General features: G+C 43.1%; 2 protein-coding genes across 2 annotated transcripts; both read left to right on the top strand.

Moving 5' to 3' along the window:
* Window positions 1-1,332: 1,332 nt before the first annotated feature.
* On the top strand, window positions 1,333-5,635 carry pfn1 (profilin 1). The gene is made up of 4 exons (XM_012832470.3): window positions 1,333-1,466; window positions 1,648-1,804; window positions 4,288-4,483; window positions 4,978-5,635. The coding sequence occupies exons 2-4, from the start codon at window positions 1,673-1,675 to the stop codon at window positions 5,073-5,075; spliced, it is 426 nt and encodes a 141-aa protein (XP_012687924.1). The 5' UTR covers window positions 1,333-1,466; window positions 1,648-1,672; the 3' UTR covers window positions 5,076-5,635.
* Window positions 5,636-9,174: 3,539 nt separating this feature from the next.
* Window positions 9,175-17,845, top strand: eno3 (enolase 3, (beta, muscle)). The gene is made up of 12 exons (XM_012832469.3): window positions 9,175-9,313; window positions 12,882-12,971; window positions 13,600-13,695; window positions 13,907-13,965; window positions 14,299-14,368; window positions 14,481-14,614; window positions 14,792-15,014; window positions 15,288-15,485; window positions 15,651-15,852; window positions 16,662-16,770; window positions 17,277-17,335; window positions 17,625-17,845. Exons 2-12 carry the CDS (start codon window positions 12,887-12,889, stop codon window positions 17,689-17,691), a joined length of 1,302 nt encoding a protein of 433 aa, XP_012687923.2. The 5' UTR covers window positions 9,175-9,313; window positions 12,882-12,886; the 3' UTR covers window positions 17,692-17,845.
* The last annotated feature ends 4,649 nt before the right edge of the window (window positions 17,846-22,494 follow it).

Here is a 22,494-nt window from a genome sequence, read left to right as displayed (position 1 = left end):
ACTATAAACTATCTCCAATGTCAAAAGCCTTCCTACACCACTGGATATCACTACTTGTTTGCCAGGCTTCACATTGTCCCAGCCAAACAGCAACCACATAGCATTCTTTTACTTTTGGGATAGAAACAATAGCCACAGCCCATATCCCTCAGACCAACCACAACATCGAGGTCATGTTGACTGCCCTGCCGGTGAAGCTTGCTAGCTGTCTTCTTTGTTATGTATCGAATTCATTACGTCAATATCTCAGGGAGAGCAGGTTTCGTTATCTCGAGATAATGACATGAAGAAGTTCGGGGTGTAGAGAAAACGGGGGGTCTAAAATAAATGCAAACCGATGGCATCTTGGCGCTTCCGTATTTATTTAAGATTAAATAGCTCTGATTTTGTGTAGCTACAAAGGTAAGCTAGGATGCTCTTGAGTTATCCTAGCGCATGAGTAAGTTAGAAATCGCTTGAAGACTGTAATTACTGTACATTTTATAGAGCTTTATAAAACACTGAACATATGTTTGCCAAATGTCATTATTGGTTGATTAGTTGTTTTCATCTTTCCCCTTTCCTTTGGCTTTCCCATGGCTTTCCCATGGTGCCATTTTAATGCATATTCATCAACACCTCCTTACAGGCCTCCAAGTCATTTGGTTCCTCGTGGTGGTGAATCTGCTAATTACCAAAGGACAGGTTTCCAACTTATGATTGAGGGGAATTTATCAAGCTAGATATGCATGTGATCATGATAAAATCAGGGTTCAGGCTGCAATCGTGAATCCAGAGTAATTGTTTTGTTTAGAGAATTATTCATATATCTGAGATTTAATAAACGAGACCCTTTGTCTTTGACCCATCAGGCCTTCTGATGTATTTTCAAATATGTCTGGGCCCACTAAATTGTCAAAAAAAACATGCACAGAAGAAAGTGGAACAACAGTTATCATATTTTTTTCAGATACGTATATGGCCAAAAAGTACTTCTAGAATGATTTCATTTTCTCCTAAGTAAAACCACTGACTACTTTAAAAGTGAACTGGGCTTAATATATACAGTCAGAGACTTTTTTTTTACATTTTTACAAAGTAGCAGATATATCCAGCTTGTCCCACGTGAGTTACCATCTTCCACTGCTGTTCTAAAGACAGAAAGACAAATCTGTGTAAAATCTCGAGGAAGGAGCAAGACACAAGTAACTTTTTCTAGCGTAAGCTAGTTAGCACACATAGGTAACACACATAGGTATTCCTGGTCAACTGCAAGTAAAAGTACCTGATAACATGACAGAACTGCAGTGCACATTGATTTGGCGCTCTGTCACGGTCGCCTATGCGTCACGAAAAAAAGTTTGAGGAAGTGAGTCCTGCGGGGCAGGGCGCGCGCTGCCGGGGAAGGATAGGCCTATAAATTCACTCGGACTTCCTCGTCTTCACTTTGCAGCTTCTTGCAAAAGTCACCGGGATCGTTTGAGCAGGTAGGCAAATAACGTTCTTATTTGGCCTCGTTTACCAATTATGTGCTTTTGCCCTCTGTTTGTTAATCAGTTGTGCTGTGTTATTCGCTGATCAAGTAGCCTTTCAATTATTGACTGATCAGTCTTGAGCCCAGCGCAGACTGTTATTACTGGTCTTGGCTTACTTCTTTTTTATCTTCAGTGACAGAGTTAAAAATACAAACACCATGTCGTGGGATGAGTACATCAAAAATCTGATGGCCAAAGACTTTGTCATGGACGCTGCACTCGTGGGCCATAAAGCAGGTGGAGAATCGGTGTGGGCGTCGACGCCTGGGGGGAAGCTCTCCGGAATAACGGTAGGTGAATACAAAGGTCTAAACTATGCATTAAAATCTTATCAGTTCATCATTTACTTTAAAGTCGGTAGTGAGTTATGCATAGCAATAGCATATCGGAATTACCTACATTATAAGCTCACAACGAAGCTTCCGTGACGGATATGCCTTTGAACAAGCCTTTGTGTAAAATGGAGAATAGAAAACTGCTAGTTGACTTCCAATGGCACGATAAATGTATGTAATCGAATGGGCGATCTTAAGACATAATCATGAGAGCTATGCTGTCCCGAGTTAAGTTACTGCAGAATGGGCTGGGCGTGAGTCTCACAGGACAGCTATGAAACATGACTAATTGAAACTCTCGATTATTTCCAAATCGTGCAGATTGAATTTATCTTGCTTAAACATACAATATTCAAGCCAATGTGCATCTCATCTGTTCACAAGTTGGTCTCTAATAGGGAAATATGGGGCTGAAATGGACTGATTTTATGTTTAGTTACTCAATCACTTCCTGAATTTTGCTCAAGTAATGACCTGTCAGATATGCGCTTGTCGATAGCTGTTCTTAGAGCAGACATCCTACATCAGACTATTCTAGTAACTATGTCACCCCAGCAGTCTGTAGACTCTTGCAACAAGCTTGTGGCTGTCTGAATCTTAAATTTGAATTCAATTTTTGCGGATGCTGTCTGTGAGGCTGCCTCTGAACTATTCCCTTATTTGGTCATGAGGTTGAGCGAAAAACCGAAGAAACGCGCATATGAAGGAAGTGCGCAAGGGGGTACCTATCTTACTCACTTCCGCCTTTGATACTCCAGTTAGCCTATGCGCTATAGTTCTTCGCAAAACCTATCACACGTAATGTGTTACACTTTTGCATGTCACACCTGTTGAGCGACTTGGGAATGACCGGCATTCTTGAGGTCGCCACAACCATTCAATTTCGCAAATATTTGGAGATGACTTTATGAATTAGGCTACTTAATTATCTAATTTGTGGTTAGAGCAGGTAGGCGGTGCCCCACTTTGGCAGGGACTACTTCGGTCTGTGCAACCAGAGCCGTAAAGAAAGTTAGGGGTGCAGTATTTGCTTCGTGAGCCCCCATTCAAATTCTGAAACTCATTGTGTATGAACACATTGCCTGTGTTTTTTGCGTTCTTCACGCTGATTGGAGCAGTAACTCTTATTTATGATGGTGTCTGTATCTTGCAGGCTGTGCGTAACATTTGCTTGAACTTTCTCCTCATTGTGGCGTTTTTAGGTGGTGGCGTGGAGGCTGGGTTCATAAGTGCATGGGGAGGGAGGCGTGTGCATGTGGCTGTTTTCATTTTAAAAGCGTTCTTCTCACATGATTACCGTGTGGCCCATGTTTCACTCCGTAAGCAGTGGATGACTACCACTGTAGAACTAGGATCGCTTGTATTTATTTTATTTTTTTCTTAGAAGAAAGAGGTTGCGAGAGTCAAGAAATGTTTAATTGTACATTGGGTTTTAGACCTGCTCCTGCCCTTTGTGTGGTAGTAGTAATAAGCAGTCTCCTCCGGATGTCACACATCTTTTGAACGTAAAGGATCGTTTATCCATATTTTAGTCAGATTGTGGTGTGTGTGGATGAGCATGTCACTGCTTGTGTTGGAACCACTTTTCTCCAAACAACTTTGTCCACACACATACCCATCTTCCATATTTGGTGAGTGTATTTTACACACCTGAATCTCGTGTAGCCGCAAAGTTTTGAAATCTGAAGTAAGATGACATCTAGTGGTCAAGAACAAGAATTGCATTCTCTGTGCTTTATTGAGGGTCCTCACACGCCTAGATATTTTGTACCTGTGTACAGTGACTTGGGCATGTGGAGTTCTCATCTTGTGTAATGTTTTTATGAACAAAATCTGTGTCTGTGTGTATTTTTGTTTAATTGTAACATGTCTAGCATCGATGTAAAACAATGAAATCGCCAGGTTTGAAAGCAAGAAAAAAAGAAAGTAAGCAGTAAGAAAAACAAATGTTCAGTGCTATGCAGTGAAATTCTGTATTTTGAACAACTTTTGGAGTGGTTTGTTGTGAAACTTAAAATATGTTGGATATGTTCAGAGAGGAATGGTCCATACACGTGTGCAAGGACACAGAGAGCAGGAGAGGGGGGAGACATGACCAGACTAGTCGCTCAACATTCCTTCTTTGGCATTTTTTGCTGAAGGGATGAGGGTGTGTGGGGGTGGGCTACAAGTGGTAACTATTTGCATTTTATGGGGGTGAGAGATAGGAGACAAGGGGGCAGTTATTCTCTTCACCTTTCTGATCTACCAGGATTGACTCTAATAGCAGTACCTAAAATCTCTCGCTCGCTCAATGTCATCAGTGTTACAATTACAATTCAAACAACTCATCCTGGACTACAACCATTTAAAAGTACAAACAAATGTAACTAATCTAATTTAAGACAACAGAAAACTCATGTATTCATTTTTTTTTCTCGTCTTCATGGTCATGGTAGGTCGCAGAGATCAAAGTCCTAAATGGGACTGACCGCAGTATTCTGTTCTCATCCGGCGTGACTCTGGCAGGGAATAAGACCACAGTGCTGAGAGACACCCTGAACACGGAGGAAGTGTGGACAATGGACATCCGCACCAAACCTTCCGATGATGATGCCAACTCCTACAGCGTCTGCGTTGCCAAGTCTCTTCAAGGTGCGGTGCTTCTTTTTGGGCGAAAAAATTTCACGGTTTTTCCTCTAGCTGCCCATCCAGTGTTAGCACCACAAAAGGCTACACACATCAACTGCAACCAGGAGTCTCGATCCCACACACACAGTCCTATAACACACACATGTGCTCACACCAACAGAAAGGCAGACACATTTGCAGACACTATTGTTATTCCCACCGTAGACTAAAAATACCTGCTCTTCAACAAACATGGTAAACAGCATCAAAGACGCACGCACGCACACACGGGCACACGCACACACATGACACACACACACGAGACACACACACACACACACACACTTTAACACATTCACTCTGTCTCTATTAGGATACAAATGTATTTAATCTCATCTACAATCTAGAGGTTGTCCATCTACATATATGTGTGCATGTTTAAATGTGCCCATTTCTTACTCAGAGTCTCTCTCTCTCTCTCTCTCTCTCTCTCTCTCTCTCTCTCTCTCTCTCCACAGCTCTAATCATTGTAAAGGCAAAGAAGGATATACACGGAGGCATGGTGAACAAGGCAGCCTACGAAATGGCTACTTACCTCAGGGGACAGCAGTACTGAGAATACCACCACTGACAACCCCCGCCCTGCCCCCCCAGTCACCACCATCTTTAATGAGTCTAGTTAATGAGTCACCAAACACTCGTTAAATGACCCATCTTTTTCACGGTAGAGATCCAGTTCGTAACAGCAAGCCGCTTATCAGTCAAGTTAGTAGTTTTGATTAGTTTTTTTGGTTTGTTGGTATTTTAATATCATCTTGTATGCAACGTTGAAGATGGATCATAATCTAGAGTAGAATGAATTTATGAGTTATTGATCTTGGGTGAGGCAGTTCTGGCCCCTGGTCCTCAAAGTTGCTTCAGTTAGGATTAATCACCTTGGGCCCTCTCACAATGGCTGCATGTTTGACTGGTGCAATCCATGGGTTTGACGGTACGCAGTATTCAGTATTCGGCAGGGATGTGACTGGATCATTTAAATCTGTTCTCCTCGGGTTTAGCCTTCTGCTGTAGTGTTTTTTTTTTTTTTTTTATTATTTGTTTATGTTACTTTTTATCGTGACCTACAGAACAAAACAAAAAAAGAGATTCTAAATAAAGAGAAATAATTATAAGGTCCTCTGTCTTACTGTGTCTCATTTTTAAACATGTCTCTTGTGCCTCTCTGATTCTCCAGAAAACCGTTGTTTAGGCCTACAGTATTTAATAAAACAGTTTTAAACCGCTTGGCTGTGGTCATAGTTTAGGAGCGTACATTCAGAATATCTGTGGGTAAACTGAAAATCTAAAAGTTTATTGGAGGTTGAGAGGTGGGAGTTTTGGAGTCTCAGCCCCCAGATGGATCACAGGTACAGCTTTTTCCTCAGAGTTTACACAGACAGTAGGCTACAACACAGTTCAAAACGAAAACAATGTAAATATTGAGATTCAGAATCGTATTGCCTCCGAAGAGGGTTAAGTAGCATACTGCCTACAACATTCAGACAGGAAACAAGCTTAAGGTCTATCAGTAAAGTGACTGAATACTGGAATCTTGTGGTAAACGGGTGTAAATGCCGGTGTCAATGATAGACCAGCAAAGGGATGTTTTTTTTTCTAAATTAATATTTTAGTACGGTGTAGATGTTTGTTTGGGGGGGGGGATAATTCACACAATGATTTCAGCCATTTTCGAACGTCTTAACATATTCAAATTAGATTGTTTTTGTGCAGCTGTGTTAATATCTGTTAAGTAAGACTTACATGGTGAGCTTTTAAACACATTCTGATAGATGCCAAGGCATAACAATAGTGTACTCTGATATTAATGGAATGGCTGTCAATTCATGAAAACAGAAAAAGAAAACAAATAGCCTAATACATCAATTTCAACACCACCTTCTCAGAGAGTGAGTAGTGATTTACATTTAGCAGACGCTTTTATCCAAAGCACATTACAAGGATGTATACACATTTTTTACATTTACACTGATGGCACACTGCACATCAGGAGCAATTAGGGGTTCAGTGTCTTGCTCAAGGACGCTCCAATAGGGAATCGAACTAGCAACCTTCTGATTACTAAACGACTTCTCTACCTCCTGTACCACTGTCATGATTTGCTCATCTGCCTCAATAGCTTAGCAAGCTAGAATTTAAATGCCTACATTTTAGGTGTTTCCAAGTAAATAGCCTACTTATAGCCCACCACTGACTAATGTTACATTTTTATTGATTGTCAGCATCCGCATTACACTAGACCTCATTACACTTTACCTCAGATGGCCGTCGTGGACTTCTACCGTTTTGTCCAGAATTGACAGATGACCAGTCCTTCTCTGACTGTATGGCTTTGTTGGCAGTCAAACATGCATGCACACACACACACACACACACACACTCTCTATCTAGTGCAACAGTAGTTTGAGCTTTCAGTCTGCGTGTTCACATAATGATGACGCTAATTTTAGCAACATGCTAAAGGGTAGGGGGCAAGCACAGGCCGGGAAAAAAGGTAGTGTGTATGTGTGTGTGTGTCTGTGTGACACACATGAATATCATGACCTGAATGTTTGAGTGTGTGTTTGTTGTGAACACAGGAATGTTTGCTTGTGTCTGTGTGTGCATTTGCACATAAATATGACAGGGACAAAAACTGGGACATACTGTATGATGCAGGGATGCCTGTGTGTGTGTGTGTGTGTGTGTGTGTGTGTGTGTGTGTGTGTGTGTGTGTGTGTCAAGGAGACCAGGGGAGACGGAAGAGGGATGCCCTTTCGATTCGAACTCTAACCTAATCTCACATTTCCCTGGAAAGTCAACCCTGACCTTTCTGCTAGAGGTCAAGGCCTATCAGCTAGGGACTGTGTGACTGTTCCGTTGCCTGGAGAAAAGTGTGAAACCAATCCAGGAGAAGACACAACTTTTTTCAACAACAGTCACAAGAGCCCACAGATCCGTCTAAAGCTCAGACTGATTCTTTACTCAGTATGTAGCTTTAAGTAAGTTTAAGTTTTGTGTTTTGGAATGTCCTCAAAAGCGTTTTGATGCAGGCACACAACCCAAATGGATATCTGTAGGACAGTCCCATTGAACAACCTCCATAGCGTTGTATAGATATTTTCTTTCTGAGGTTCATTAGCAACTTTAGCTAATCAGCTAGCAGTTAGCATGACACGCTTAAAACCTTGCTGCAGGGATAGCTGTTTAAACAAAAAAAACAAGATGATGTGATTTGGGGAAGAGAGACTGAGAGAGAGAAAGAGAGAGAGAGAGAGGTATGGAAAAGTTTGTTTCAAAATCTCTGGTTAGCACTAGTTCAGCTGAAACATTTTGTAGGCTTGTCCTCCTTCTGAAATCTGAAAATCCCACCAAGGAAGGCCACAGAAGAAGACCTTTACAGCCCTGTTATTTGTGCTCGGGCCTCCTGCTCTTCTGTCCTGCCACGGCTCACGTTCCCAGATCCTGACAGGATATGGATGGAGGTGCAGTAGAAGGCACTGAGGGTGCATATGATAGAAAGATTGTATCTTTGCGCTCGGGTAGAATATAAAACATAAGCAGCTAAACAGCTCGAGGCTTGTGTTTGTGCTCAGACAGAGCTGCATCTCGAGACTTGTGTTTGTGCTCGAAGGCTTGTGTTTGTGCTCAAACAAAGATGCATCTCAAGGCTTGTGCTTGTGCTCGAGGCTCGTGTTTGTGCTCAGACAGAGCTGCATTTGAAGTATTATCATTGGAAGGAGGCATGATGATTCCCTCCAGTGGGGGAAGTTATCACAAATTTCCGATAGAAAGCACAAATTCCATAGAAACCTTTAATCTTGACATGATCAATTAAATATATATATTCTGTCTTTGTTGTCTTGTTGGGCTCTGTGTTTGACTGCGTTGCCTCATCAGGACGGGCCTATGAGAAGAAGAATGGTGCAATAGGAAGCTTTCAACCTCAGAATATCCCACTGTAATATTAACCTCATGTAACTGCCTGAAGCTGGTGTTGGTACCATTCAAGACTGTGTGTCCTGCATGTCCTGCAGCATGAGGGGAGCAGAACTTAGCAGCCATTTATAGATATAGATGATGCAGATAAGAATCGTATAATCAGTTGAGATGGACCGTGGAATCTCCAGACCTTTGCTATGATGTTATGTGATCATGTGATCATGTGGCCAGTCTAGAGTGGACGTGGCACAGATGGGGCCCTGATCTGGCTCTGATCTGGTTCTGATCTGGCTCTGACCTGGTTTTGATCTGTCCTGCACCAGTGGGAAATAAGACAAAGCGCGTTCACTGGATGTCAGGTGGTGCGCCATCAAAAAGACGATAGTGAATTCTATACCTACATACAAATACTTATAAAACTCACACTTTCCATATCAGAGAGAGAAGCACTCCTCTTATTTTTAACTTCTTTCATCTGCTCTTCCTTAATCAGGGAGGACAATTCTATAAATGTCTCTCTCCACTAGGGGAATTTCCTCAAACAAAGACTGTTGTGCAATCAAAAGCTAGTACTTTTCCACTGTTGGCTCAGTCCCTCCACTGTGTCTTAAATTAATTAAAGTTTGTCATTTTTACGGAAGATAAATAACACCACCAAGGGAGACTATAAACGGCATTTTGGTGGGCTTGATTCCCTGGCGTTGAGACGCATCACGTTTTAGTGGCCGAAGTGTACTCGCTACTCAACCCCTATCAGTCTTGCCATATACGGAGCTGCCTTACAGAGGGCGTCTATAAATTGCGTGGTTGAATGACGCCTGTGCACTTTGCAGTCCGCCGAACGGTCCGAAACCAGCCCGTCCAGACCACACTCAGGTAATAATCTTACTTCCTGAAGCTTTTATCGCCGCTATGCTTGTCCCACGTCAATGATGTTCAGTTTGTTTTGTTTGTCACGTTTTATACGTTACTTTTTGCACGTTCTCCCTTCACCACCTCGGGTTTGAAAACTTGAGGCGTTGACAGAAATGTAATTTGACAGAAACAATGATGGGTTTGTTGGGCACGAGAGCGTTGCGCGCATGGTGCGCTCTGGTTGGGATTCAACAAGTGGAGATTGAGGAAATGTTATGAGAACTGCCCTCGGCGACAACGGTCCCGGCTGCTGAAACTTGAGCGCCCCGTTCCATAAGTTACTGTACATATCGTAACCTTTCTGTACAGATGCGGCCACATCGAAAGGCATCTAACAAAAAAAGTCCATGAAGTAGCCATGACCTTGGTAGGCTATCACCTCAAAGAGCTCGCGTACTGAATGCAGGACGTAACAACCACTTACTTTATGTATAGATTCAGATAAGCTGTTTCTATATTTGAAGTAGTCTAAATGGCGAGTTTTAGAGCCATGGTGCGTATTGCGTGCAGTCCCTTTTTGCAGGAAATTACTTCCACTGTCAGTGAGCGAGGGTAAAAGTCATGTGCAACGAGGACTTCATTGATACTCTGAATAATTAGATAAACCGTTTTATTATTTAACGACCAAGTGTAGACTGTTTAGTTGGCTGACTAGCATTTACTTCTAAATCCGTGAATTTGCTGTATTGTATTGTCCTCAAACGGGCAAAGTCCTGCTTGCTCCTGTGGTGTAATCATGCCTCGAGCACACCTCCGTTGCGTCAGAGCGGCGCAGGCTTTGCTGTGGAATACGAAAATCCCCGCAAAATAGTGATAACATTCTCCATGCTGGTACTTCTGTTGACGGAGATAACAAAGAGAGGACGCGATTGGATGCGGAGGGTGGTGGGACCTGCAGGACAAGCGCAAAGTTCGGGGTGGTTTTCAAGGTAACCTAGCGTTGTCAAAGATCAACCAGGTTCGGGACGTAAACACAGTTAATAGACTCTCCATGGTCTATACGTGTCATTGTATAGTAGCCTACTTCACAGTGTGTCGGTACTCTGTAACTTGGTAACATGATGACAAAGTGCGTCAGTTATGCGCTATCCCTCCATAAGTAAATAAGGGCAAGACTTCGTCTCATGTGAGGCGTAAGGAACCTTGGCTTTGAAAAGGCCTGAAGTATCTTAACTGTACATCAAACCCCCATAATACCCAAGAATTCCACTCGTTTTAAAATTGCAGATTTAATTAATTAAATCTTGAGTCTTCTTCTTTGGTAAGAGAAAACATAAAAAATCTTCCAAAAAATGCGGTATAGGTCCCTTGATGGCCATTGACCCTGGGATGACTTGAGTCAGGGGCAATCCTGTTCTAGAGTTAGGCACTGTCTGTGACTCGCATGATGGTCTGTGACATAGACAAAGCACAGTGCTTTATTTGAACTTGCTTTGACAAGACGTGGTGGTATCGCTCACTTTGAGACACAACTCCCATATGGAGATAATGTTACAAGGACACACCATGTCTATTGAATGCCATCATAGTGTGTGTTTGTGTGCGTGGGAGAGAGACAGAGCTGTGAGTTCCAAGCAGATCATAGATCAGTTGTGTCATCTTATGCTTTTAATACTGTCTATACCCTATGAAAGGTCAAAGGGCATATTGAGATATACACCTCTGAGTGTGTGGGCATGTGTCTGTGTGCGTGTGTCTGAGAGAGGTGACTGACACACTGCACATGACGTCTCTTTTACAGTGATGTCTGTGAATGCTTTTTTTTTTGTCACATTATTGATTTTTCGTGTGTGTGTGTGAGAGAATGAATAAGAGACAGAGCCATACATTCAGATGCATGTGTGCATGAAACCTTTCAGGACAGAGCTCAAATCTCTTACCATGTTCTCCAGTCTCTTATACAGATACAGCCCATGGTTGTGTGATGAGACTGTCACCCTTATGGGAACCCTTAAATGTAACCCTTATGGGAACTGTGCACCCTATGACTATATCAAAGTCCTAAAGGTCACCTCTAAGAGCCACCGAAGCATATCAGCTATTGAAATGTCAGTGTGTGTGGGGGTGTGTGTCTGTCATTAACAGCTAGCGTAATACAGTCTGGCCACACCTTTACAGAAAGGGCATCACACTGTCACTGAAAGGTTAAGGGTCACTAACTGGCTAGGAAAAGGTCAAGGAAAGTTTAAAAATGTGACTGAGATCATATGCACAGTGTGCATGCACGCACACACACACAAACACACACACACAATGTGCACAAGTCAAATGAGATGTGACCAAGGGCATTTGATGAAGTGGTGGCGTCTGTCAGTCTCTAGACTCTGTGAGACTTCTCCACTTGGCTAGACTGCGATAGAGCACGTCTCATCCTCCTACCACACGCTCTCTTTTTCTCTCTCTCTTGCTCAGTCTCTCTCTCTCACACACACACACACAAATACACAAACAAAGACAGACTAACACACACATAATGCCTCTGCATTTCCGCCAGTGAACCTATTAATAGCATCATCCTTCAGAGAGCAGCTGAGCCTACTTGAACAGCTGGGAGTGTGAGTGTGTGTGGATACACCCACACTCCTGCACTGGGACAGAGGGTACAGAAAGTACAGGGTCTCTCTTGAGTCTTCTGCACATTGTTCAAAGTCAGTGATTTCAACAGCTCTCTGTAGCCTATGCTGTTAAATAGTAGGTCTACCCTAAACACACGCAGAGCTTAATCTACTCCCGCATACTGTCACTATAATACCACGCGATATGATGTCTAATTATATTAAGACATAAGCAGTAAGCGCTATATTAATAGCATAGTTTGTTTCTATAGGAGTTGTGCACTGATCCTGTTGCCCCAGTAAGATCATTTTCCGTGCACATCTCTTGCATGCGTTATACGTGAAGCCACAGGTCATGTAATGGTCGGTTTGTTAGCTGCTTCCACTTTGAAGGTCTACCTTTTACGATACAAGAAACGTGCGTAATTAGTAGGTACATTACGGGACAGTCTGAAAGAGCGCTCCGCACGCGAATATACGGCAGAGCGAAAGGCTGGAAGAGATCTCGTGAAGGGCATTCTGCAGAGGACAACATGCATACGCTCGACACCAAGGAATTTAGAGAGACAAAGAAATAAATCGAATTAAAACACGTAGAAAATATTGACATAGAAGGCGGTAGAGAGCGCAAGAGCACCCAAATGACTGCAAATAGAGTAGTGTACGAGTCGTTGCAAAGCTTAGCCGTGATTCACCTGACCCTATCGTCATTGGTCAGATATGACTTTCCACTACGCCCTCTGATTGGTGAAGTAGCTGTAGTTGTCAGTGAGGGCCCGTGTAGTTAAAGGGATATACAGTATTTCTGGTATTAAAAATGGTGCTTCACAGACTTGCCAATGCAGGTGAGAAAGAAAGTAATTTGAAAAAGAAGAACATTTGTCTTACCATCGGGATCTCAAGAACACAGACATATTCAACAGATGTGTATTAATCAACCGAGAGTAATCACTTCTTTTTTCTCTCTCTTTCAGTCAGGATGTCCATCACTAAGATTCACGCCCGTGAGATCCTCGACTCCCGAGGAAACCCCACAGTTGAGGTTGACCTTTTCACCTCAAAAGGTAAAAAACACACACACACACACACACCAATACAGGCACATGCACATGCAGACATCACCACTTGTGATGTAAGTACTGTTTGTAGAGTCAATCCTGAAAAAGAATATGTTCCACCATTTCCTCTCTCTTTCATTCCTCTTTCTCATCCCATCTTTCTCCCTCTCCCTGTCCTCTTTTTTCACCTCTATCTCTTCTCCTCTCCCTCTCATAGTATCTTGCTCCTCTCTCTCTTCTCTCTCTCTCTCATATCTTGCTCCTCTCTCTCTCCCCCCTCTCCCTCCGTCTAAGATGGATGGACAAGATGTGAATGCTGTTAGTCTTTTTAAGTCTCTGGTAAAAACATGGTGGAACACATGCATTTTATACAGCAGTGGATAACTGGCTGTGATGTGTTCGGATGGATGGGCGTGTAATAGTATTATAATTGTTTTAGTCGTGGGGATCACAGATATGGAATGTTAAAGGGTTTTTAAAAGTCAAAGTCTCCTTTGTCTCACTTCTTCCCTCCCTCTTTCCACCCTCACTCTCTTGCTCTCTCTCTCTCTCTCTCTTCCTCCTTCCATCTCTCCCTCACTCCCTCTCTATCTCTCTCTTGCTCTCTCTCTTTCTCTTTCTCTCTGTCTCTCAGGTCGCTTCAGAGCAGCTGTGCCCAGTGGAGCCTCCACAGGTATCCATGAGGCCCTTGAGCTGAGAGATGGGGACAAGGCACGCTACCTGGGCAAAGGTACACACACACACACACACACAAAAAAAAATATAAACAAATTTAGAGTATGCACATTTTTACAGTCACACCCATATACATAAACGTCTCATCTTTGTACACACACACACACACACACACGTGTATGATATAAGACATGGACACACATATATACACATACACACAAATACACACTTCAGCTGTTCAATACTGTGTACGCTCTAAATCTTAGGTACCCAGAAGGCCGTCGATCATGTGAACAAGGACATCGCTGCCAAACTGATTGAGCAGGTGTGTTCATTTAGCATGAGCCCTACCAGTATATCCATGTTCCTGCAATTCTCCACTCATGAACTGTACTTTTTTAAATGCTTTACCAAAGAGATGGCTACATGCACTTCATGAATGCTCTCAGTTAGTTATCTAAGTCACAGACAGACCCTTAGCGCTTTCAATTGAATGTGCTTCATTGGCATGACTGTGCAGTGTGTAACGTGTAGTCTTCAAAAAGATACATTTGTATTGAAAGTAAATTATCGTAATGTAAGGATAAAAAAGGAATAAATTAAATGAAGGAAACCTCTCTCTCTTTCTCTTTCTCTCTTTCCATCTCTCTATGAGCAGAAATTCAGTGTGGTTGAGCAGGAGAAGATTGACAAGTTCATGCTGGAGTTGGACGGGACTGAGAACAAATGTAGGTGTCTCACACTTCTCACTACACACACATTTACAGGTAGCGCTAACAAACAATCATTTAGGTGGGGCTGAGCCATAATCTAATTTCTCTCTCCTCTCTCTCTCTCTAGCCAAGTTTGGCGCTAATGCTATCCTGGGCGTGTCTCTGGCCGTGTGCAAGGCCGGAGCTGCAGAGAAGGGCGTGCCTCTGTACCGTCACATCGCTGACCTCGCTGGAAACAAGGACGTCATCCTGCCCGTGCCTGTGAGTGTGTGTTTGTGTGTAAATGAGAGAGAAAGAGACAGGTGGGGTGAGGGTGAAATGAGACCGCATACTTAATCCTGCCTCCTTTTTTCTTCCCTCCCTCCTTCTATCTATCCATCCATCCATCCATCATCCATGTCTTCCCCCTGTACTCTTGCCCCGGTCTGCCTCCTTCAGGCTTTCAACGTGATCAACGGTGGCTCCCATGCCGGCAACAAGCTGGCCATGCAGGAGTTCATGATCCTGCCCATAGGCGCCGCCAACTTCCACGAGGCCATGCGCATCGGCGCGGAGGTCTACCACAACCTCAAGAACGTCATCAAGGCCAAATACGGCAAGGATGCCACCAACGTGGGAGACGAGGGTGGCTTCGCCCCCAACATCCTGGAGAACCTTGAGGGTTAGTGTGTGTGTACATGTGTTGGAGAGCGAGAAAGTGTGTGTGTGTGAGAGCGAGAGACTGGAAATATAGCGATAGACATATTAGCATTAAAGCTTTGGGGGGGGGGGGGGGTGTGTCTGAGTTTTTTTTAGAAAATAGAAATAGAAATTTAGACGTATTTCTATTAAATATGAGTCATATTCAAAAATTGTGACTGCTGCTTTGTGTGTATGTGCGTGCGAGCGCTGTGATCATTTTGGCATGTTTATGACCGAGCGTTTCTCACTGCAGCCCTTGAGCTCCTGAAGACTGCCATTGAGAAGGCCGGCTACCCAGATAAGATCATCATCGGCATGGACGTGGCTGCCTCAGAGTTCTACCGCAACGGCAAGTACGACCTGGACTTCAAGAGCCCCGACGACCCCGCCAGACACATCTCCGGAGAAAAGCTGGGAGACCTGTACAAGAGCTTCATCAAGGGCTACCCCGGTACACAAAAACACACATGTACACACACATGGATACACGCATGTTGCAAAGGCTTTTTGAAGGATTACACCATTTTCTGTTACCCATGCATATGCACTTTCTCTCTCTCTCTCGCTCTCTCTCTCTCTCACTCACTCTACACATCTCTCCTGGCCTGTGATGCAGTCGTGTCCATTGAGGATCCATTCGACCAGGATGACTGGGAGAACTGGAGCAAGTTCACCGCCGAAACTGATATCCAGGTCGTTGGTGACGACCTGACGGTCACCAACCCCAAGCGCATCCAGCAGGCCGTGGAGAAGAAGGCCTGCAACTGCCTGCTGCTCAAAGTCAACCAGATCGGCTCCGTCACAGAGTCCATCAAGGCGTAAGTGTGGAGCCTCCTCACGAGAATGCGTCAGGGGGTCCCAGTGTAGGAAATGTTCATAGCCATACTCCCATCCTGTTTGCCCTTCTGAACTTTGCACTAACCGCACACAAGTGGGTGCAAGCGGGCACACACACAGCGCTTTTCCAGCGCTTTTTCCGGTCTTGAATTAAGGTCTTGACTAGTCAAAAATGCATTGCAGACTGATTTGATGAAATGAAAATCCATGATGAAAATCCTATCGACCTTTAAAATGTTAAAAAGACTCGCCATAGATAACTATAGGTTATCGGCATCAACAGTGATATTTAACAGCGCTGAATTTCGTCCATCTTGTCCCAGGTTACTGAGCCAACATTTGGCATAGTTTGTGCACTCGGGCACAGTTTATTTTGAGAACACTGAAGTACAGAACTTTTAATGAAAATGCTAATTAGCGTGTGCCGCACGGTATGTCCAAAAGTGGTAATGGAACAATGGCAACAAAGATAAGAACGTTAGGGCCAAAGTGCCCCCAACCCCGAGATAGAGCGCAAACTCTAAAGTTGATTCTTTGAGTTTCATTGTGTAACTAAATAGCTAAATGGTGTCATATGGCTCGATAGGGCGTCCTCGTGGAACTGCATCAGGGGGATCAGTGTACAATAGGACTTCATTCAGCTGGGGAATGAAGTGTAGGATCCAATGATTTGCAGTGAAAACTTGGTGTTGTGGGCATTAAAAGTCTCTAAACTGCTTCATCCACCCAGATTAATGTGTGTGTGTGTGTGTGTGTGTGTGTGTGTGTGTGTGTGTGTGTGTGTGCGCAGATGTAAGCTGGCTCAGTCTAATGGTTGGGGAGTTATGGTCAGCCATCGCTCTGGAGAGACTGAAGACACCTTCATCGCTGATCTGGTAGTCGGTCTCTGCACTGGACAGGTACATATTTTATCTCTTTCGTCACTCACCCACACTTTTCCTCTCGTTCGCTCATTCTCTACCTCTTTCTCTGTCTCTCCATACCAACCAACAGCTGAAATCTCTTTCTTTCTTTCTCTCCCCTTTTGTCTGCCCCTCTCTTCCTCCCACTCTCATTCTTTGCACTTCCTTGTCTCTTTCTTTCTTTCTTTCGCTTTCCGCTTGCCTCTTACCAGGTTTGTCTCTCCATACCAACAGCTGACCTCTCTCTCTCTCTCTCCCTCCCCCTTTTGTCTGCCCCTTGTTTCCTCCCACTCTCATTCTTTACACTTCTCTGTCTTTCTCTCTCCAACTCACTTTCTTTCTCTTTCCATTTGCCTCTCACCAGGTTTGTCTCTCCCTGCACATCTTTCACTCAGTCTGCTGTTCATCTCTAGTTATGCACCTCACTCCATCCCAGTCCACCCTTACTTCTCCTCTTATGACTCTCTCTCTCCTGATCAGCCTGTGCTTTTCTCTCCTTTCAGATCAAGACTGGCGCCCCCTGCAGGTCTGAGCGCTTGGCCAAATACAACCAGCTGATGAGGTGAGAAACACATGCACACACACACACACACACATACATACACACAATGCATGACTCTTGCATTAATGGCAGCAGTTATGACAGGCGAGATCAATTGAAAAGCGCTATATAATTTATAAATATATAAATATATTTATTATTAACTCAGTGTATCAGTGTGTACCGACACCATCTTTGATGCCATCCCTATACCCCTTAGTTCATTCCAAATGGTTTTAAAATTAGACCACTTTTTTATTTTTATTAATTGATTGCATTTAATCAATTCATTAATTAATCTCATTTACAGGATTGAGGAGGAACTGGGAGACAAAGCCAAGTTCGCCGGCAAGGACTTCCGTCACCCCAAGATGTAAACTCTTACCACATCAACGCTGGAACACACAAACTCACACACATCAAGATTGATATGCCTCCTCCGCGTATGGGGGAGAAAGACGACCAATGCAGTGTCATATTATTATCAGAATTCCACTTTTTGAAATAAAAAGAAAAAAAAATTTCAAACAATCACGGTCTGCTTTTAAATCACTGTTTCACAGCACACTGACTTCTCAGTCGTAGTGCATGTTGATCCATGATGGTTCAGTTCTTTGCGCACACAAATGGGAGAATGTCACGCCAAGCACCTGATGCTGTAGAAAAGGACACCAGTTTTATAGGATATCCAGCACCAGCAAACACAAGAGTCTCAATTCTAAATATAACAAGGAGAATATGTAGGTTTATACTATTTTACTACTACTAACACACACACAGAAACTTAAGAACAGATGTTGCAGCAGAAAGTATCTAAATGCATCAAAAAACATTAGCTACCAAGGTTATCAAGCTACTCTCCTGCGACTGGTGTCCGGCTATTAAAAAGTTGGTATCAAAAAATGGTTCATGCCTCCCTAAAATGCTCTGACATAGGTTGTTGCCATCTTGTACCCTTAATTTTAGTAATAAAACAATGCTCAATGCTGGTAGTAGACGACAGTAAAAGTAATCTACTCTCTTATAGCAGGGTTTATGGATATTGATATCTCTGCTTTTTTTAACCTATACTTCTAACAAGTGTGCAATAACTAGAGTGCTGTTAAGCCTCACAGGAGAGATACCTCAAGAAAATGTTATGTTCATCGCTGGTATGAAAGTAGGACCCAAAAGCAGACAAAAAACTAAGAACGGTTTATTAAATATCATTCTTGACAGGAGTGAGGCAGATGAATAGAAGAGCGCTTGGTAACGCAAAAGATAAAAGGAAGCAGGTAAACACCAGATGACAAACCTGAGCACAGAAAACTCACAGACCAGTGTAAATGCAGTATAACAATAATATGAGTCGCCATAATTGAGAAGGTTTAGTCAGTGTTGGTATTTTAGAGCCACCTTTGTAGATGTGGTGTACTGCAGGTCTGCAGGTTATGTTCATGTAGTGTTGGAATGCCCAGACAGAAGCGGTATGCTTGTCCACAAGTTGGTCTACTGTGCAAAATGCCCCTCACAATTCCTAAACTTTCTCATTAGAAAATGTAATGCATGTTAACTTCTACGTATTACATGTACTTTGTATGTCAGTATGTATTGTGATGGTTGTGATTGGTACAATCTTTTCAAAGGGCAGAACGTTTATTTATATTTTTCACCCGACCACGAGGTTCTATATATAGACACACTGACACTGATTAGCTGTAAAGTTCGCTAGGAACTTTTCATGCATCAAATGTATTGTTTAGTTTGACACCTATTGAGTGTCCTGATTATATAAAGATATTCATAATAAATGTTAAAATTGAGTGCTGATGTGTAGCCTAATGTACTGACATGTACCAACAGGAAGATTTTAGATGTTCATCTTAACTGTTTTGGAACGCTAATGAGCTTACTCGTTCTATGCTCACATTCTAGATAAACATTCCATTACCCACGTTCCAGAGTCGGAGTCATAAACACAGTGAATTCACCAGAGCAGAAACTCCTTGGTCCGGCAGGCGGGGTTCGGAAAAACCAAGGTCACAAGAAATCCACATTTACATTCAGTCATTTAGCAGACGCTTTTATCCAAAAAATCCATACGAGATGACAGGCAGTCACTTCCAAATACTCACAGACCTATGCACTCAGGTAGTAGCTCTAACAAGATAATCCATGAATGGCAAAAACGTCAGGCAGGCAGGCAGGGTTTAAATGCTGTTGCAGGTGTGTGACATCCACATGGATGAAAAATCACCACCTTCAGCTGAACCTGGCCAAAACGGAACTGATGGTCTTCCCAGCCAAACAGGTCATCCACCACAACATCAAGATCAATACTGACTCTTTATCTCTTGCTCCATCCAAAACAGCAAGAAACCTCGGGGTCATTATTGATGACCAACTGACCTTCACGGCCCACATCGCCTCTGTCTCCAGGTCGTGCCGCTTTGCGCTATACAACATCCGCAAAATCAGGCCGTACCTAACCAAGTATGCCACCCAGCTGCTGGTGCAAACCTTGGTGAGCTCCCGCCTTGACTACTGCAACGCCCTCCTAACGGGCCTGCCGGCTTGCGTGGTGAAACCACTACAGATGATCCAGAATGCGGCGGCGCGTCTGGTGTTCAACCAACCGAAAAGGGCACACGTCACCCCGCTACTCATCGAGCTCCACTGGCTGCCAGTAGCTGCTCGGATTAAGTTCAAGTCACTTATGCTTGCCTACAGAGTGCTTACTGGTTCTGCTCCCACCTACCTAAATGCTCTTGTAAGGGCAAATGTTACACCCAGGACGCTGCGCTCGTCTAGTGAGCGTCGTTTGGCACTGCCGTCCGTGCAAGCACGGCAATCCAGACTATTTTCATTTGTAGTTCCACGTTGGTGGAACGAACTGCCTAGTACTACCAGAGCAGGGGCGTCCCTCTCTACCTTCAAGAAGCTTTTGAAGACCCAACTCTTCAGAGAGCACCTCCCCTCCTAACTGGCACCTGACTAGCGCTTAACTTGCACTTCAGCAGTTACATTCCTGCACTTCTTTTTCCTCTTTTCTAGGTTGTTGTTTTTCTAATTCTCATGTAAAGTAGTATTTATTGTTACACCATGCTTTTTATTGCTCTTAGCTTGACTGTTCTCTCCCTTGTACGTCGCTTTGGACAAAAGCGTCTGCTAAATGACTAAATGTAAATGTAAATGTGACTGGTCGAGCCAGCTACCAGTCAGTGAACCAAAGAAACAGGCAGCACAGGGTGTGTGGTAAAACATGGTGTGGATTCACAGGAACATGGCAACCACAAAAACCAAAACACAGGAAAAGAGCACAAGGATGGGAAGCAAGTGGAATCCTGGGCAGGATCATAACAGAACACTACTGTCACAAAGAGAACACTACTGTTACTAACATGACATTACTGTCACTAACAGAACACTACTGTCACAGGCAGAGAATAGTAGGAGGTAGAGGTGACCACAAATGCACCACCAGAGGGGAATGCCGTTTTCAATGCGACATCACAAGAATATGTGAGCGTTCTAGTCACTTTCACTCTATCAGAAGCACCTGTACCCCAGTTGTATGGTGCAATTTCAAATATGATTCAATATGTATCATATAATTGTTAAGATTGGTAATATTATATTTCATTGTACATTTGCATTTAGTTTTGAACAGAGACTGTATATTTAGTTTTGAACGGAGATTGTACATTTAGTTTTGAACAGAAGTAAATTTCAATTATGGTAGCATATGATTAGAGGAATTGTCCAAACATGACATTCTTTCATCGGGTAAAAAGTGACATTTTAGGATACCCCCCCCCCCCCCCTCCTGGGAATCACCAAGCACAGCCTCACATTTGGTTAGACCATCATCATCCTCAGCATCGCTCAAAGCTCCTGTGAGAACAAAATGATAGGTATGGTTCCTCTTCATCCAGTGTTTTTTTTCTCTCCTTTTTTTTTCTTTTAGTGACGAGGGTCCAAAATAAATCTTAGTAGAGTAGAGCACCCCGGTGTCTGCCAATCACTTATCACCATCCTGTTTAATACGTTTGTATGCCCTTTTAAGCACGAGAGGCAGTGGTATATGAAAAATATATAACTGCTAAAGGAGTTGTTGACACAATGTAAAGCATAGTGGATTAAATGCCCAAATCAGTTGTATAATTAACATTTTCATTTGACTCAAGAGTACTGCTTCTTTTATAAGGTTGTTGTCAGCACTTAATATGATTTTATGCATGACCCTGAAAACAAACGTTTGTCTATAGTTTGCTTAGCCTCTGGATGATTTGGTGAAGATGAGGATGGCACAGCAGCATCTTATACAGCCAGTTTTAATCCGATACATTTACAGGACAGGGTCACATCTCCACATAATCTTTCTTGAGACCATGCAGGATCAGAAATGCAGTATGGAAGTAGAATTGAACTTTCAGAAGGAAATGACAATGTATGCAAAGCAGGACACAGTTTTGGGTGACAGGATGCAAAACCTGAGAGGGAAGCATGGCACAACAACCAGTTTGGTTTGACTGGAAAGACCTGCAGGACTACAACTACGGATGTGGTGACCAAGGGTTGGGCAGGTAACTTTTGAAACGTAACAGGTTATAAATTACTAGTTACCCTGTTAAGAATTAAATAAATAATGTAACTATTTATGTAATAAACGTATTACATTGTATTACTTTTTGATTGACCGACGAGAGACGGTAAAAATTCAAACACGAGAACCAATCAAAGACGGCGCTCAAAATACTGCCAAATGAAAGGAGCCCGTCTAGTCACCGTCACTTTCTGTTATTTCGAAGTTAGACCTGCCTTCTTTTTCTCCCGGTATGGTATCAGTCTTTCAAGCCTGTGCTTGCGTCACAATAAGATAAAAAATAAACAACAAGCTGTTGTCTTCTTCATAGAACCCACTGCCAAACAATAGACCTCATTCTCGAATATTTTCTTAACTGTCTTCTTAAATATCTTCTTACGGACTTCGTAAGACCAACCTAAGAAAATCCCCGCCGGATTCATGAACGCCTGGAAATGTGTTCTTAAACTGCCAAAGTCTTCTCAGCTGTGCACTGATTCTTAAATCGAACGCGCGTTCTCGTACACCCGAATTTGCATGCAACTGTAGAATTGATGTGAACGCAATCACCAACGATTTCTCACAAATTCAGCGCCTAAGAACATGGTGCACCCCA

The sequence above is a fragment of the Clupea harengus genome, chromosome 18 (assembly GCF_900700415.2).
Source record: "Clupea harengus chromosome 18, Ch_v2.0.2, whole genome shotgun sequence".
In the NCBI taxonomy this organism is placed as follows: Eukaryota; Metazoa; Chordata; class Actinopteri; order Clupeiformes; family Clupeidae; genus Clupea; species Clupea harengus.
Note: the sequence above shows the minus strand (reverse complement) of the source record. Positions and strands in the feature narration are given on the sequence as shown.